The 18,182-nt window shown below is 40.8% G+C and overlaps 1 protein-coding gene across 1 annotated transcript in view; it reads left to right on the forward strand.

Annotated features, from left to right (window-relative positions):
* LOC139584553 (guanine nucleotide-binding protein G(i) subunit alpha-1) overlaps positions 1–18,182 on the forward strand; it is a 71,803-nt gene that overhangs the window by 42,117 nt on the left and 11,504 nt on the right. Inside the window, exons 5-8 of the mRNA XM_071416553.1 lie at positions 7,692–7,820; positions 8,049–8,178; positions 11,685–11,838; positions 12,134–12,325. Coding sequence (XP_071272654.1) covers positions 7,692–7,820; positions 8,049–8,178; positions 11,685–11,838; positions 12,134–12,324 — 604 coding nt within the window. The 3' untranslated portion in view covers position 12,325. The remainder of the gene's footprint in view (positions 1–7,691; positions 7,821–8,048; positions 8,179–11,684; positions 11,839–12,133; positions 12,326–18,182) is intronic.

Here is an 18,182-nt window from a genome sequence, read left to right on the forward strand (position 1 = left end):
GACTGCTATGACTACAAGGTCCGATAGGAATTCAGGGAACTCAGAGAGGAACGCTGTATATGGCCCAGGAGGCCTGTAAACAGTAGCTATAAAAAGTGATCCTATCATCTCTCCCTTTTGCTAAATCCTTCTCCCTCAGCCGGTCACCTCTCCTGATTCTGCTTCTTTGACCCTACTCTCCTCCCTTTCCGCGTCCTATGATTCGCATTGTCGCCTTTCCGCTCGGGCTTCCTCTCCTGCTCCGTGGACAAGTGACTCATTGCAAGCTTACAGAACAGGCTGCTGGCAGCTGAGTGAAAAATTGAGTAAAACTAAACTTCCTGGGGACTGATCATCCTTTCACTCACTCCTCTACCTTCTCTTCTTCTGTATCTGCTGCACAATGCATGTCTCTCCAGAATTCGCTCTCTCCCACCAATTTGTGCACACACATTTTTTCGTAACTTCCTTGTGTGAATTGTTTGATTGTTAGTCTATCAATTTCCTATTTACACACATCAGTAGTAGTACATTTACCGTTAATTCTTTTCATTTCTAATCTACAATGTTTGTTTGGTTACGGTCATTTCTGTTAAAGCATTCAATATATTATTCCAGTCTTTTACCAATCTCATTGTCGTAGTGGACACGTTGTTTGCAGACCGTATGCTAACACTTGTGAAAACAAGTTTTGGTTTATTTCATTCCATTTATGAGTTTTGTGAATTTAGTCATTGTCTTTCGTTTGGAGCGCTCTTATCAATGTTGAGTAAGGATTGCGTATAGAAGTAGGCCTGTAGGCTGCATGACCTGCTCACAAATATAGGCATATAGATGTGCCCATTTGGGGATCTGATAGTATTTCTGATTGGCTTAAGCAACACCAAAAATGAGCTGTGGAGCTTCTCAAAGGAATGTTTTCTTGCTGTATGAGGCAAAGTAAGTCTGTTTTTAAATTCATTGAGAATGACAATTGTTCCTCAATGATTTTGAAAAATATTTCCAGCTCTCTCCCTTTTCGATAACCACTCAACGTAAAAGGGGAAAAATGTCATGCTCTGATCCAGTGGAAACGTCATAAAATAGGCCTACTTGAATACTTACTAGAGGTCGACCGATTATGATTTTTCAACGCCGATACCGATTATTGGAGGACCCAATAAAGTCGATACCGATTAATCGGCCGATTTTTAAAATGTATTTATTTGTAATAATGACAATTACAACAATACTGAATGAACACTTATTTTAACTTAATATAATACATCAAAATCAATTTAGCCTCAAATAAATAATGAAACATGTTCAATTTGGTTTAAATAATGCGAAAACAAAGTGTTGGAGAAGAAAGTAAAAGTGCAACATGTGCCATGTAAGAAAGCTAATGTTAAAGTTCCTTGCTCAGAACATGAGAACATATGAAAGCTGGTGGTTCCTTTTAACATGAGTCTTCAATATTCCCAGGTAAGAAGTTTTAGGTTGTAGTTATTATAGGAATTATAGGACTATTTCTCTCTATACGATTTGTATTTCATATACCTTTGACTATTGGATGTTCTTATAGGCACTTTAGTATTGTGTGTAACAGTATAGCTTCCGTCCCTCTCCTCGCTCCTACCTGGGCTCGAACCAGGAACACATCGACAACAGCCACCCTCGAAGCAGCGTTACCCATGCAGAGCAAGGGGAACAACTACTCCAAGTCTCAGAGCGAGTGACGTTTGAAACGCTATTAGCGCGCACCCCGCTAACTAGCTAGCCATTTCACATCGGTTACACCAGCCTCATCTCGGGAGTTGATAGGCTTGAAGTCATAAACAGTGCAATGCTTGAAGCATTGCGAAGAGCTGCTGGCAAAACGCACAAAATTGCTGTTTGAATGAATGCTTACGAGCCTGCTGGTGCCTACCATCGCTCAGACTGCTCTATCAAATCATAGACTTAATTATAACATAATAACACACAGAAATACGAGCCTTAGGTCATTAATATGATCGAATCCGGAAACTATCATCTCAAACAAATATTTTTTTATTTCAGTGAAATACGGAACCGTTACGTATTTTATCTAACGGGTGGCATCCATAAGTCTAAATATTCCTGTTACATTGCACAACCTTCAATGTTATGTCATAATTACGTAAAATTCTGCCAAATTAGTTCGCAACGAGCCAGGCGGCCCAAACTGTTGCATATACCCTGACTCTGCGTGCAATGAACGCAAGAGAAGTGACACAATTTCACCTGGTTAATATTGCCTGCTGACCTGGATTTCTTTTAGCTAAATATGCAGGTTTAAAAATATATACTTCTGGGTATTGATTGTAAGAAAGGCATTGATGTTTATGGTTAGGTAGTCGTGCAACGATTGTGCTTTTTTCGCAAATGCGCTTTTGTTAAATCATCCCCCGTTTGGCGAAGTTGGCTGTCTTTGTTAGGAAGAAATAGTCTTCACACAGTTCGCAACGAGCCAGGCGGCCCAAACTGCTGCATATACCCTGACTCTGTTGCAAGAGAAGTGACACAAAGAAATTCATGTTAGCAGGCAATATTAACTAAATATGCAGGTTTAAAAATATATACTTATGTATTGATTTTATGTATGTATTGACTTCTTATGGCTGCAGTCCCGTTAACGGGATCGATATGACAACAGCCAGTCGAAGTGCAGGGCGCCAAATTCAAAAAACAGAAATCTCATAATTAAAATTCCTCAGACATTCATGTGTCTTATATCATTTTAAAGGTAATCTTATTGTTAATCCCACCAAAGTGTCCGATTTCAAATAGGCTTTTCAGCGAAAGCACTACAAACGATTGTTAGGTCACCACAAAACCACAATAATCACAGCCATTTTTCCCAGCTAAAGGTAGCTTCACAAAAACCAGAATAGAGATAAAATGAATCACTAACCTTCGATTATTTTCATCAGATGACACTCATAGGACTTCATGTTACACAATACATGCATGTTTTGTTTGATTAAATTCATATTTATATAAAAATAATCTGAGTTTACATTGAGGCGACTAGATTCACTAGTTGCAAAAACATCAAGTGACTTTGCATAGCCACATCGTTTTAACGAAATACTCATCATAAATATAGATGATAATACAAGTTATACACATGGAATTATAGATATACCTCTCCTTAATGCAACCGCTGTGTCAGATTTCAAAAAAACTTTACGGAAAAAGAAACGCACGCTATAATCTGAGACGGCGCTCAAAAGTAAAATACCACAGCTGCAAAGATGGCGTCAACATAAACACGAAAATACATGATAAATATTCCCTTACCTTTGATGATCTACATCAGAAAGCACACCAGGAATCCCAGGTCCACAATAAATGTTTGTTTTGTTCGAAAAAAATCTTATTTATGTCCAAATACCTTCTTTTGTTAGCGCGTCTGGTTTACATATCCAAACGCTAATTCTGGTCAGCGTTATATCGGACAAAAGTGATATTACCGGTCGAAGAAACATTTCAAACTAAGTACACAATCAATCATTAGGATGTTTTTAACATATAGCTTCAATAAAGTTCCAACCGGAGTATTCCTTCTTGTCTTCGTGAGCCATGGAACGCAAGTGACTTCCACGAGGAAAAAGCATGATCAGAAAATGGCTGCTTGATGGACACCTGACTGATTCTGCTCTCATTCTGTCCCACAACATCATAGAAGTCTCATTATAATTTCTATTGATGGTTGACATCTAGTGGAACCCCTAGGCAGTGCACAATCATTCATAGCTCAAGGGGATTTCTTTAGGGACTCTGGTGAATACATGCAAGCTCAGATTTCTGACTTTCTGTTTTGATTTCAACTCAGGATTTTGCCTGCCAATATGAGTTCTGTTAATCTCACAGACATAATTCAAACAGTTTTAGAAACTTTAGCGTTTTCTATCCAATACTAATAAAAATATGCAAATATTAGCAACTATGACTGAGGAGCAGGCAGTTTGATATGGGCACCTTTCATCCAAGCTACTCAATACTGCCCCTTCAGCCATAAGAAGTTAATGTGTGAAAGTTACATATTTCTAAAAAATATTTTTGAATTTCCCGCGCTGCCTTTTCAGCGGAATGTTGTGGAGGGGGTTCCACTAGCGGAACGTGTCCTAGAAAGCTACCTATGCGGTAGAAGTTAACCTATCACAAAACCGCCAAATAGAGATATAATTAGTCACTAACCAAGAAACAACTTCATCAGATGACAGTCTTATAACATGTTATACAATAAATGTATGTTTTGTTCGAAAATGTGCATATTTGAGGTATAAATCATAGTTTTACATTGCAGCTACCATCAAAAATATCACCAAAGCAGCTAGAACAATTACAGAGAGCAACGTGAAATACCTAAATACTCATCATAAAACATTTATGAAAAATACATGGTGTACAGCAAATGAAAGATAAACATCTTGTGAATCCAGCCAATATTTCAGATTTAAGTGTTTTACAGCGAAAACACAATATAGCATTATATTAGCTTACCACAATAGCCAAACACACAACCGCATTTATTCACCGCATAGATAGCATTCGCAAAAACCAGCAAAATATATAAAATTTATCACTAACCTTGACCAACTTCATCAGATGACAGTCTTATAACATCAGGTTATACAATACACTTATGTTTTGTTCGAAAATGTGCATATTTAGAGCTGCAAACCGTGGTTATACATTGTGAATATGTAGCATCGATTCACCAGAATGTCCGGAGCTAGTTTGGACACTCACCTAATCTGACCAAAGAACTCATCATAAACTTTACATAAAAATACTTAAAAATGAAAGATACACTGGTTCTTAATGCAACCGCCGTGTTAGATTTTTTAAAATAACTTTCCCATAACAAACAGTTTGCGTTATTGCAAGACAGCGCCCGCCAAAACGGCAGAGAATAGGAATAACATTTTCCACAGAAATACGAAATAACATCATAAATTGTTCTTACTTTTGTTGAGCTTCCATCAGAATCTTGTACAAGGAGTCCTAGGTCGAGGATAAATCGTTGTTTGGTTTTAGAATGTCCATTTCTTCTGTCGAATTAGCAACCTTAGCTAGCCATGTGGCGCGAACATGCCCATCTTCTCTCGACGCAAAGAACGGAAAATTCCAAAGTCCCAATAAACGTTGAATAAACTGATGAAACTCGGTTGAAAAAACCTACTTTATGATGTTTTTCTAATATGTATCAAATAAAAACAGAGCCGGAGATATTAGCCGTGTATACCGAACGCTTATCATAAGACAATATGGAGGTGCTTCCCGCGCCTAGGTAGAGAAAGGAAATTCTGGACACGTCATTCCAAGAGCTCTTGTTCGACCTCAGATCAAGCTAGACACCCCATTCCACCTTCCACTGCCTGTTGACATCTAGTGGAAGGCGTATGAAGTGCATGCATAGCCATAAATATTAGGCAATTGAATAGGCAGGTCCTGGAACAGAGCATCGTTTTCAGATTTTTCACTTCCTATCTGGAAGTTTGCTGCAAAATGAGTTCTGTTTTACTCACAGATATAATTCAAACAGTTTTAGAAACTTGAGTGTTTTCTATCCAATAATAATATGCATATTGTACGATCTAGAATAGAGTATGAGGCAGTTTAATTTGGGCATGATTTTTTCCAAAGTGGAAACAGCGCCCCCGTATTGACAAGAAGTTAACTTCTTGTTAATCCGGCCTTCAAAAAGGCTTCACGGCGAAAGAAAAACATACGATTATCTGAGGACAGCACCCCGCATACAAACCATATTTCAACCAGGCAGGTGCAACACAAAAGTCAGAAATAGTCATATAAAAAATGCCTTACCTTTGATGATCTTCTGTTGGCACTCCAAAAGGTCCCAGTTACATCACAAATGGTCCTTTTGTTCGATAATGTCATTTTTATCCATAAAAACTCAGTTTAGCTGGCGCGCTTCAGTCAATAATCCCCTCAGTTTCCCTCCATCAAAATGCATACAAAATGAATCCCAAATGTTACTAATAAACTTTTCCAAACAACGTTTATAATCAAACCTTAGGTATCCTAATACGCAAATAAACTATACAATTTAAGACTGAGAATAGTATGTTCATTACCGGAGATAAGAAAGAACACGCTTTCCTCCACGCTCTTGGAAACACTACAGCCAAAATGGAAGCCACCTAGAAAAAGTACAATTTCTGGGTCATTTTTCCAAAAACCAGCCTGAAACTCTTTCTAAAGACTTGACATCTAGTGGAAGCCCTGGGAACTGCAATTTGGGAGTACTTGGGCTTATAATTATAGTACTAGCCATTGAAAATAGTAGTAAGCTGACTTTTGGGGGGGGGGGTTGTCCTCGGGGTTATGCCTGCCATATCAGTTCTGTTATACTCACAGACATAATTTTAACAGTTTTAGAAACTTTAGTGTTTTCTATCTAAATCTACCAATTATATGCATATCCTAGCTTCTGGGCCTAAGTAACAGGCAGTTAACTTTGGGCACGCTTTTCATCCGGATGTCAAAATACTGCCCCCTACCCCAGAGAGGTTAACTGCACCTCAGATTGCAGCCCACATAAATGCTTCAGAGTTCAGTTAACCGACACATCTCAACATCAACTGTTCAGAGGAGACTGTGTGAATCAGGCCTTCATGGTCAAATTTCTGTAAAGAAACCACTACTAAAGGACACCAATAAGAAGAAGTGACTTGTGTGGGCCAAGAAACACGAGCAATGGACATAAGCCCGGTGGAAATCTGTCCTTTGATCTGATGAGTCCAAATCTTTGCAAGATGCGGAGTAGGTGAACGGATGATCTCCACATGTGTGGTTCCCACCGTGAAGCATGGAGGAGGGGGTGTGATGGTATGGGGTGCTTTGATGGTGACACATTGTGATTTATTTAGTATTCAAGGCACACTTAACCAGCATGGGTACCACAGTATTATGCAGCGATACTCCATCCCATCTGGTTTGCACTTAGTGTGACTATCATTTGCTTTTCAGCAGGACAATGACCCAAAACACACCTTGAGGCTGTGTAAGGGCTTTTTGACCAAGAAGGAGAGTGATGGTGTGCTGCACCTGGCCTCCACAATCACCCAACCTCAACCCAATTGCTATGGTTTGGGATGAGTTGGACCGCAGAGTGAAGGAAAAGCAGCCAACATGTGCTAAGCAAATGTTGGAACTCCTTCAAGACTGTTGGAAAAGCATTCCTCATGAAGCTGGTTGAGAGAATGCCTAGAGTGTGCAAAGCTGTCAAGTCAAAGGGTGGGAACTTTGAAGAATCTCAAATATAAAATATATTTTGATTTGGTTAACACTTTTTAGGTACTACTTGATTCCATATGTTATTTCATAGTTTTGATGTCTTCACTATTATTATACAATGTAGAAAATAGTAAAAATAAAGGAAAACCCTTGAATGAGTAGGTGTGTCCAAACTTTTGACTAGTACTGTATATTACAAATGCAGGGCACTTTCGGACATGATCTTTTTCAGAGGGGAGGTTTTTACATGGTGGCGCAGACAAGCCCACAAGGAGTTGTTGTGATCCTCTTACATTCTTTGGGGAGAACCTTGCGCACACACACACACTCCTGCTTCAGAGTACACTAACATCCTTCACACAACTGCAACTACGACAGACCTCCCTATCCACCCCCGCCCCTCATCTCACTCCTACTCTCTCCTTCCGCCTTTTCTCTCTCAGTTATCTGAATGACCTGAATAGGATATCCCACGGAGCGTACGTACCCACCCAGCAGGATGTGCTGAGGACCAGGGTGAAGACCACCGGCATTGTGGAGACGCACTTCACCTTCAAAGACCTCCACTTCAAGTGAGACACAGACCCTTAGTCTCTAGTGTACACACTCTATCTCAATAGTCTAAGCCAACTCACGACACCCACTGGGTGTGCGTCACCCTCTATAGTCTAGAGTGTTCAGTTCAGGGCTGAAGTTTGCTGGCTGTAGTGTTAATGAGTAGTGTGATGTTTGAAAATACTTTGAGTTTCCATGTGTGTTTGCGCGTACATGCTAAGTCTATATTTATATTTCCTCCCCAGGATGTTTGACGTGGGGGGTCAGAGGTCCGAGAGGAAGAAGTGGATCCACTGCTTTGAGGGAGTCACTGCCATCATCTTCTGTGTGGCGCTGAGTGACTACGACCTGGTCCTGGCCGAGGACGAGGAGATGGTGAGATTCATCCCTCCCTTGCCCTCATTCTATCTCTCTCAGCCCCTGCTCATCAGTCATTGTTATTGTGCACTATCCCTCTGTCATCCTTGTCCCTTGTTCATTTTCATCCTTTCCTCATCCCCCTCCTACACTTTCTCATGCTTTGCACATTTTTCATCCCTTACTGGCGGGTAGGAGCGTTGGGCCAGTAACTGAAAGGTTGCTGGTTTGAATCCCCGAGCTGACAAGGTAAAAATCTGTCATTCTGCCCCTGAGCAAGGCAGTTAACCCACTGTTCCCCGGGTGCCGATGACACTGGATGTCGATTTAAGGCAGCCCCGCGCACCTCTCTGATTCAGAAGGGTTGGGTTAAATGCCGAAGACGCATTCCAGTTGAATGCATTTAGTTTTACTACTGACTAGGTATCCCCCTTTCCAAGTGATCTCTCATATAAAACAAGTGTATATTTATTCACATGGATTGAGTTTCACATTTTCCTCCCTTTATTGCATCAAAGACAAATTACATAACCGTAGCAACGTTTGTGATATCTGTTATATGCATTTCTAAAAACCTGTGCTGTGTTAGTTCTTTATTTCAAATAATGTACTTGTATGGTGTGTTACACACAACCGGATGAATTTCCCTTCTTGGGAGACTGGGGCTAGCCGAGGGTTGGGCGGTATCCATATTTTCTTATCGTCATACCGTCCTTCTCTCTTCTGGGATTTACGGTATTACTGTTTTAGTACACAAGATGGCACTAAAAGTGGGAATAGACCATTGGGCATCTTGTACCAGAATGTTAACAAAATTAGCACAAGTACTAGTGAGTTTCCATAGAGGCTGCTAGCTAAACAGGCTAATGAGCGCAAATGGAAATAAACAAATTTCTTAAACAGGCAATCCAGCTCATGAGGTTATATAAGTATAGTTAGTAGCTACCGAATGTCATTTTGGGTGAGTTTGGACTTTTACAAGCGACTGGCACACATTGAAAATTATAGTTTTGAGGCATGCTTGTCTGAAGGAAGCTCAGCACTGGCTCTGGAGCAGCATGTGTACATGCTGTGTCTGTCTGGAGTCGCTAGGGCAACGGGCCTGCCTGCTCTGCTCTGAGAAGAGGGGGGCGGAGCAGGAGGAGCAGAAAAAACGCAAGAAAATCCAGATGGCAGTGGCAGCTGTACAGAACTCATCCAAAGCGCTTTGACTTCTCAAACACTGCAGAAAGCTAACACTGTATGATGCCCGGTCTCCTTATTAATTCAGCTACTTACTTAGCGAACTAGCAAGTTAAACCAAATAGACAGCTGGACTTGACAGCTTCCGCTTTCTCTCATTGTGCTATTTACAAACACCTGACTGGCTCAACTGGGGCAGCAGGTAGCCTAGTGGTTGGGCCAGTAACCGAAAGGTTGCTGGATCAATCCCTGAGCTTACAAGGTTAAAAATGTATCGTTCTGCCCCTGAACAAGGCAGTTAACCCACCGTTCCCCGGTATGCTGTCGTTGTAAATAAGAATTTGTTCTTAACTGACTTGCCTAGATAAATAAAGGTGAAGTAAAAAATAAAATTAAAAAACTGTTCTGGGAACAAAGCATCACACTGTAAAGTAATCTCCTAATTTAATGCACAAGTTGACTGCAGGTATTAACTTAAAGTAGCTAAAAATGTATTAATAAACTTAAAAGAAATTGTTTTGAAGAAGAAAAAATATATAAGCAAAATTCCCAGGTATATGGTATACAGTGCTTTTAAGTTTTCATCCCCCTTGGTGTTTTAGCTATTTCGTTGCATTACAACCTGTAATTTAAATTAGATTTTTATTTGGATTTCATATAATGGACATACCCAAAATAGTCCAAATTGGTGAAGTGAAATTTAAAAAATGAAAAACTGGTGTGTGCATATGTATTCACCCTCTTTGCTATGAAGCCCCTAAATAAGATCTGGTGCAACCAATTACCTTCAGAAGTCACATAATTAGTTAGATTGCACACAGGTGGACTTTATTTAAGTGTCACATGATCTCAGTATATATACACCTGTTCTGAAAGGCCCCAGAGTTTGCAACACCATTAAGCAAGGGGCACCACCAAGCAAGTGGCACCATGAAGACCATGAAGACCAAGGAGCTCACCAAACAGGTCAGGGACAAAGTTGTGTAGAAGTACAGATCAGGGTTGGGTTATAAAAAAAATATCAAACTTTGAACATCCCACGGAGCACCATTAAATCCATTATTTTTTTTAATGGAAAGAATGTGGCACCACAACAAACCTGCCAAGAGACGGCCGCCCACCAAAACTCACAGACCAGGGAAGGAGGGCATTAATCAGAGAGGAAACAAAGAGACCAAAGATAACCCTGAAGGAGCTGCAAAGCTCCACAGCGGAGATTGGAGTATCTGTCCAGAAGACCACTTTAAGCCGTACACTCCACAGAGCTGGGCTTTATGGAAGAGTGGCCAGAAAAAAGCCATTGCTTAAAGACAAAAATAAGCAAACACATTTGGTGTTCGCCAAAAGGCATGTGGGAGACTCCCCAAACATATGGAAGAAGGTACTCTGGTCAGATGAGACAAATTTAGCTTTTTGGCTGTCAAGGAAAACACTGTCTGGCGCAACCCCAACACCTCTCATCACCCCGAGAGCACCATCCCCACGGGGAAGTGTGGTGGCAGCATCATGCTGTGGGGATGTTTTTCATCGGCAGGGACTGGGAAACTGGTCAGAATTGAAGGAATGATGGATGGCGCTAAATACAGGGAAATTCTTGAGGGAAATCTGTTTCAATCTTTCAGAGATTTGAGACTGGGATGGAGGTTCACCTTCCAGCAGGACAATGACCCTAAGCATACTGCTAAAGCAACACTCGAGTGGTTTAAGGGGAAACGTCTTGGAATGGCCCAGTCAAAGCCCAAACCTCAATCCAATTGAGAATCTGTGGTATGACTTAAAGATTGCTGTACACCAGCGGAACCCATCCAACTTGAAGGAGCTGGAGCAGTTTTGCCTTGAAGAATGAGCAAAAATCCCAGTGGCTAGATGTGCCAAGCTAATAGAGACATACCCCAAGAGACTTGCAGCTGTAATTGCTGCAAAAGGTGTCTCTACAAAGTATTGACTTTGGGGGGGTGAATAGTTATGCACGCTCAAGTTTTCAGTTTTTTTGTCTTATTTCTTGTTTGTTTCACAATAAAAAAAATATTTTGCATCTTCAAAGTGGTAGGCATGTTGTGTAAATCAAATGATATAGACCCCAAAGAAATATATTTTAATTACAGGTTGTAAGGAAATAATGTGAAAAATGCCAAGGGGGGTGAATACTTTCGCAAGCCACTGTATACGGTACACGTCCAAGCCTAGACTAGCCTGCCTGGTCCCAGATCTGTTTGCGCTGTCTTGCCAATACAATGGTCATTTTCCCGGCAAGTCGGGTCAAACAGATCTGGGACCAGGCTATAATGGGACCACTGGACATGTAACTAAAAGCATTGTGTGGTTGTCTTTCTGTCCCTCAGAACCGGATGCATGAGAGCATGAAGCTGTTTGACTCCATCTGCAACAACAAGTGGTTCACAGACACCTCCATCATCCTCTTCCTCAACAAGAAGGATCTGTTCGAGGAGAAGATCAAGAAGAGTCCTCTCACTATCTGTTACCCGGAGTACGCAGGTAAGAGACACACACACACACACCATCTGTTACTCTATCTACAAATCATCTTGAATTCAAAATTCTGGTGAATCTGAAGTCTTGCTCAGATCAATCGACTCGAACACACAGTGCGTTCCAAGTCGTCTTAATTGCAGTCGCGTTGTGCATATTATTAGATCTCGCAACACCTGGAAAAGTGTTTAACATCTCAGGAACTCCTAATGGTGAAGGAAAAACAGACAGTACATCCCTAAAATACCTAATCTTATAGGTATTTATCTCGCTCACTTTCTCCTTGCCCCGTCTCTCCCAGGTTCCAACACGTACGAGGAGGCGGCGGCCTACATCCAGTGTCAGTTTGAGGACCTGAACAAGAGGAAGGACACCAAGGAGATCTACACCCACTTCACCTGTGCCACCGACACCAAGAATGTGCAGTTTGTCTTCGACGCAGTCACCGACGTCATCATCAAGAACAACCTGAAGGACTGTGGCCTCTTCTAGGGTAGGCAAAACATAATTATAAACTGGGTGGTTCGGCCCTGAATGCTGATTGGCTGACAGCCGTATATCCGACCGTGTACCACGGGTATGACAAAATATTTATTTTTACTGCTCTAATTACTTTGGTAACCAGTTTATAATAGCAGTAAGGCATTTATAACATTTGCGACGTGATGCGTCGTGCCTAAGAACAGCCCTTAACCGTGGTATATTGGCTATATAGCACAAACCCCCGAGGTGCCTTATTGCTTAAATATAACTTAGCGTGTATAACGTAATGTTATAAATACTCTGTTCATAAAAGGCAATTAATTACGTGCAGTAATAACAGAAAGGTTGTAATAAAGGTTCCGAACAGTCAATATGTTTTTCATGAAATTTGATGATACTTGGAAGACACCAGATCAAAGTAGAACTATCAAAGTATGAAAAATTACAGTTGCTTCTACACTGATAAAGTTTGATCATAAAGTTACTGGTTCCCTACCCCATGTCAAACACTTGGAATAAGTACCGCCTTGTAACCAACATCGCAGAAGGCGTGTTCGCAAAGGGGCATGGTTTACTACATAGCTAGTAGTTAGTGTACTGGTTCAGCGTGTCAGCAAATATAATTACCGTAATTTCCGGACTATAAGCCGCTACTTTTTTCCCACGCTATGAACCTCGCGGTTTATACAATGACGCGGCTAATTTATGATATATATTATTTTTTTTCTCACAAGATTCACGCCGCCAAAAAACTGAGCACCGTCACATAATGTGACGTAAATCGAGCGCGCTCAAACTTCCCATCATTCTGATTACGGTAGTCATTTTGTCACCCTCATCATGGCAAAGACACGGAGAAATGCATATGATGCAGCTTTCAAGTTGAAGGCGATCGATCTGGCTGTTGGAAAAGGAAATGGAGCTGCTGCACGGGAGCTTGGCCTTAATGAGTCGATGATAAGACGTTGGAAACAGCAGCGTGAGGAACTGACTCGGTGCAAAAAGACAACAAAAGCTTTCAGAGAAGAAAAGCAGATGGCCCGAACTAGAAAATGAGCTTGAAGACTGGGTCAACACACAGAGAGCAGACGGCCAAGGTGTTTCAACTGTGCAGATCCGACTGAAAGCCAAAACAATCGCCACCGCAATGAAGTTTGACTTTCTTGGTAGGCTACTGTTTACTGCTATTTTTTTTATTTTTGTTACAAGCCGTGTTTCGTTAAAGCCTATTTATTTTTGTTACAAGCCGTGTTTCGTTTAAAGGCTGTGTAAAGTTCATTTGTTTCAATGTACCGGTAGGCACTTGCGGCTTATAGACATGTGCGGTTTATTTATGTACAAAATACATATTTTTTAAAAAATCAGTGGGTACGGCTTATATTCAGGTGCGCTTAATAGTCCAGCAATTACGGTACAGGTTTCCTCTACTCATCTACAGTACCTGTAGAAAGTATTCACACCTCTTGACTTTTTCCTTATTTTGTTACTACAGCCTGAATTACATTTAGATTTTGTGTCACTGGCCAACACACAAATACCCCATAATGTCAAAGTGGAATGATGTTTTTAGAAATTTGTACAAATTAACAAATGTACAACGGAAATGTCTTGAGTCAAATTTGCTTAACAAGTCACATAAGTTGCATGGACTTTCTGTGTGAAATAATAGTGTTTAACATAATTTTTGAATGACTTTTTCTGTACCCCACACACAGAATTGCCTGTAAAGTCCCTCAGTCGAGCAATGAATTTCAAGCACAGATTCAACCACAAAGACCAGGGAGGTTTTCCAATGCCTCACAAAGAAAGGCACCTATTGATAGATGTTTTTTTTTTTTAAAGCAGACATTGAATATCCCTTTGAGCATGGTGATGCTATTAATTACACTTTGGATGGTGTATCAATACACCCAGTCACAACAAAGATACAGGTGTCCTTCCTAACTCAGTTGCCGGAAAGGAAGGAAACCGCTCAGGGATTTTCCCATGAGGCCAATGGTGACTTTAAAACAGTTAGAGTTTAATGGCTGTGATAAGGTGTATTAGCATCCTCTCCTTCCGTTCCCTCCGGACTCCTGCCTGGAGTATCAGCATCCTCTCCTTCCGTTCCCTCCGGGCTCAATGGTCGTTCGATCACCCATGGAGCTTTGGTGCAGTGGTTTAGATGTTATGACGTGGTGCTTCCTTCCACCTATTCGTGTTGCTAGGACCACCTTGTAGAGACCCTCTCGCCTTGGCTTGTTCCACTTCCTCCGGAACACTCGGATGTAAACCTGGTCCCCTGGGATCACTGGACGGGGAACCTCTGGTCTTGGTTCAGGTTTTCACCTTCTTTCCGTGAGGTTTAAAAAGTCAGATGGCCTCTGTGTATGGTGTGATCATAGAAATAAGATTGTTCTATCTCTCATCACACAACAGAATGGCATTCCAGCTGAAGCTGGTGACTTCCTTCACTTCAGCTGAGCTGCTTTTAGTTTCTCCACTTTCTCCTTCTGGTTCCTAAGAGCACAAGACTTGCAAAGCAATGAGAAACACAAAACATAACAGTATTAACAATGTGATAAGCTATGCATAATTATATATGCATAAACCAAAGTCTGAGACCATGACAATTCCCACTCTCTCTTCACCTGACTCTATGCCTCCAGGATACTTTTCTGCTGGACTCCACAAAAATGAAAGCCCTAAAAAGCCTCTTAATGCTTTCGCCCAGTCTTCCCCTTTTCGGCCCCAGGTTCCGAGAGGTGTTCCCAAGCCATGTCATTTTCACTTTGTTCCCCATCTCCTTCATTGCCATTTGATAGGCACGAGGTAACTCAGCACTGCATATGCTTTCACACCAATGTCTTCAAAATGTTTAGAGTACAATTACCCCAACATATATCCTCTTTCATATGATGCATTAACCAATAAAGCAGCGAACCCAACCCAACTGTGATTAAGTAGCTCCTAGACCCAACCCATTTGCATGTTTACAGTGGAATCTAGTCTCTCTCTTTTTAGCTCCGCGTCCTCTGTCATGTCTTCAAGCTCACCCATTATGCCGCTGGACCTAACTTCTCGTGAGAACTATGCACCCAACGAGGAGAGACATGACTATCTTTACCGCTGCAGGTGCTGTAAGGAGTACTGTGTGTGGACCAGACCAACGCTGTCCCAACACCAACCCCACAACATGATGCTGCCACCCCTGTGCTTCACGGTTAGGATGGTGTTCTTCGGCTTGAAAACCTCCCCCTTTTTCCTCCAAACATAACGATGGTCATTATGGCCAAACAGATCTATTTTTGTTCCATCAGACCAGAGGACATTTCTCCAAAAAGTACAATCTTTGTCCCCATGTGCAGTTGCAAACCGTAGTCTGGATTTTTTTTATGGCAATTTTGGAGCAGTGGCTTCTTCCTTGCTGAGCGGCCTTTCAGGTTATGTCGATATAGGACTTGTTTTACTGTGGATATAGATACTTTTGTACCTGTTTCCTCCAGCATCTTCAAGGTCCTTTGCTGTTGTTCTGGGATTGATTTGCATTTTTCGCACCACCGTACGTTCATCTCTAGGAGACAGAACGCGTCTTTTTCCAGAGCGGTATGATGGCTGCGTGGTCCCATGGTGTTTATACTTGCGTACTATTGTTTGTACAGATGAACATGATATCTTCAGGCCTTTGGAAATTGCTCCCAAGGATGAACCAGACTTGTGGAGGTCTACAATTTTTTTTCTGAGGTCTTGGCTGATTTCTTTCGATTTTCCCATGATGTCAAGCAAAGAGGCACTGAGTTTGAAGGTAGGCCTTGAAATACATCCACAGGTACACCTCCAATTGACTCAAATGTTGTCAATTAGCCTATCAGAAGCTTCTAAAGCCATGACAATTTTCTGGAATTTTCCAAGCTGTTTAAAGGCACAGTCAACTTAGTGTATGGAAACTTCTGACCCACTGGAATTATGATACAGTGAATTATAAGTGAAATAATCTGTCTGTAAACAATTGTTGGAAAAATTACTTGTGTCATGCACAAAGTAGATGTCCTAACCGACTTGCCAAAACTATAGTTTATTAACAAGAAATTTGTGGAGAGGTTGAAAAATGAGTTTTAATGACTCCGACCTAAGTGTATTTAACACAGTCACTACTCCTCTTAATGCACTTTAGTTTTAAACATACTACAACATTCTCAAATCAATTAGTCAATATACATCAATCCCTCTGGAACATTTATCACTCTGATGTTCCACGAAACCTAATAAACATAATAACCTAATAACCTAATAAACATAATAAACTAAGCCATTCTCTCTCTTCACGCTCACTCCACACGCGCTCTCAGCACTCTTGCCGCGGTTCATGGCTCGGACTCAGAAGTGTTAAGTCGCTTTCACAGTGCACGCCTTTGTCGCTCTTTCTTCAGCCGGTTAGGGAGGGTTTTGAGGTTCACACACACTGTTTGTGGTCAAATTATTCCTACCATGCATTAAGACACGATTTGATGTCACCTTCCATGATGATAACCTCAAAAAAGCACAGATCAGAACAACAGTTTAGTTCAATTTCTGTTTCAGGAAATCCAGGCAAGCATGAATTATTACATTGACATTTGTCATAGATATGTTATTAAGAAAAGGTTAAAGAGCATAACATACTGTTACTACTAAAACCCTTTTCAAAATTAGTTCATACTATCTTATTTTACTGGCGATCTCTCGGAGTTACCAGATCAGAAAGTTATCACCCTAACCCCTCGCAGAAATCCAACACTCAATAAATCCCATTCTGGTGAAATTTGTATGGAAACAAAAAAAATGATCAGCATTTCACATGACATACCCCATTTGGAGTAACTGTCATCCCTTAACGTATATATTTTCTTCTATATGCAGACTGAACAAAGTACATTTGTAGATTTACCCAAAGACCAGGACCCCAGAAAACTGGTAATTTTTCCCTTCGAACACATGATTCAAAAACATGTTAAATCAAAATAAACTAATTCGAATAACTAATCAACTTAGAATTACAACAGTAATGGTACAATTTGAATAGAGACTGGTGTTTCTCGTTCATTTTATAATTACATCCCACCTCTTTCTGTCATTTCTAGTGAGATTGATCAGGCCTCACCAGAGTCAGGATACAGAGCATTCGACACCATTAAAATATTTCCTTTCCCTGACCTTCTGAAACCATTTAACCTCTCTAGGGTACGTGAGACGGTTGCGTTCCACCTCTTCAACAGCCAGTGAAACTGCAGGGCGCCAAATTCAAAACAGAAATCCCATAATTAAAATTCCTCAAACATAGATGTATTTTACACCATTTTAAAGATACACTTGTTGTAAATCCAGCCACAGTGTCCGACTTCAAAAAGGCTTTACGACGAAAGCAAACCAAACGATTATGTTAGGTGAGTGCCTATTCACAGAATAACACAGCCATTTTTCCAGCCAAAGAGAGGATTCACAAAAAGCAGAAATATAGATAAAATTAATCACTGACCTTTGATGATCTTCATCAGATGACACTCATAGGACTTCATGTTACACAATACATGTATGTTTTGTTCGGTAAAGTTCATATTTATATCCAAAAATCTGAGTTTACATTGGCGCCTTACGTTCAGAAGTTCCAAAACATCCTTTGATTTTGCAGAGAGCCACATCAATTTACAGGAATACTCATAATAAACATTGCTAAAAGATACAACTGTTATGCATGGAATTTTAGATGCACTTCTCCTTAATGCAACCGCTGTGTCAGATTTCAAAAAAGCTTTACGAAAAAAGCAAACCATGCAATAATCTGAGTCGGGGCTCAGAGCCCAATCAAGCCCAATCAAGACACAAATATATCCGCCATATTATGCAGTCAA

Source organism: Salvelinus alpinus, chromosome 9 (genome assembly GCF_045679555.1).
Source record: "Salvelinus alpinus chromosome 9, SLU_Salpinus.1, whole genome shotgun sequence".
Taxonomy (NCBI): domain Eukaryota; kingdom Metazoa; phylum Chordata; class Actinopteri; order Salmoniformes; family Salmonidae; genus Salvelinus; species Salvelinus alpinus.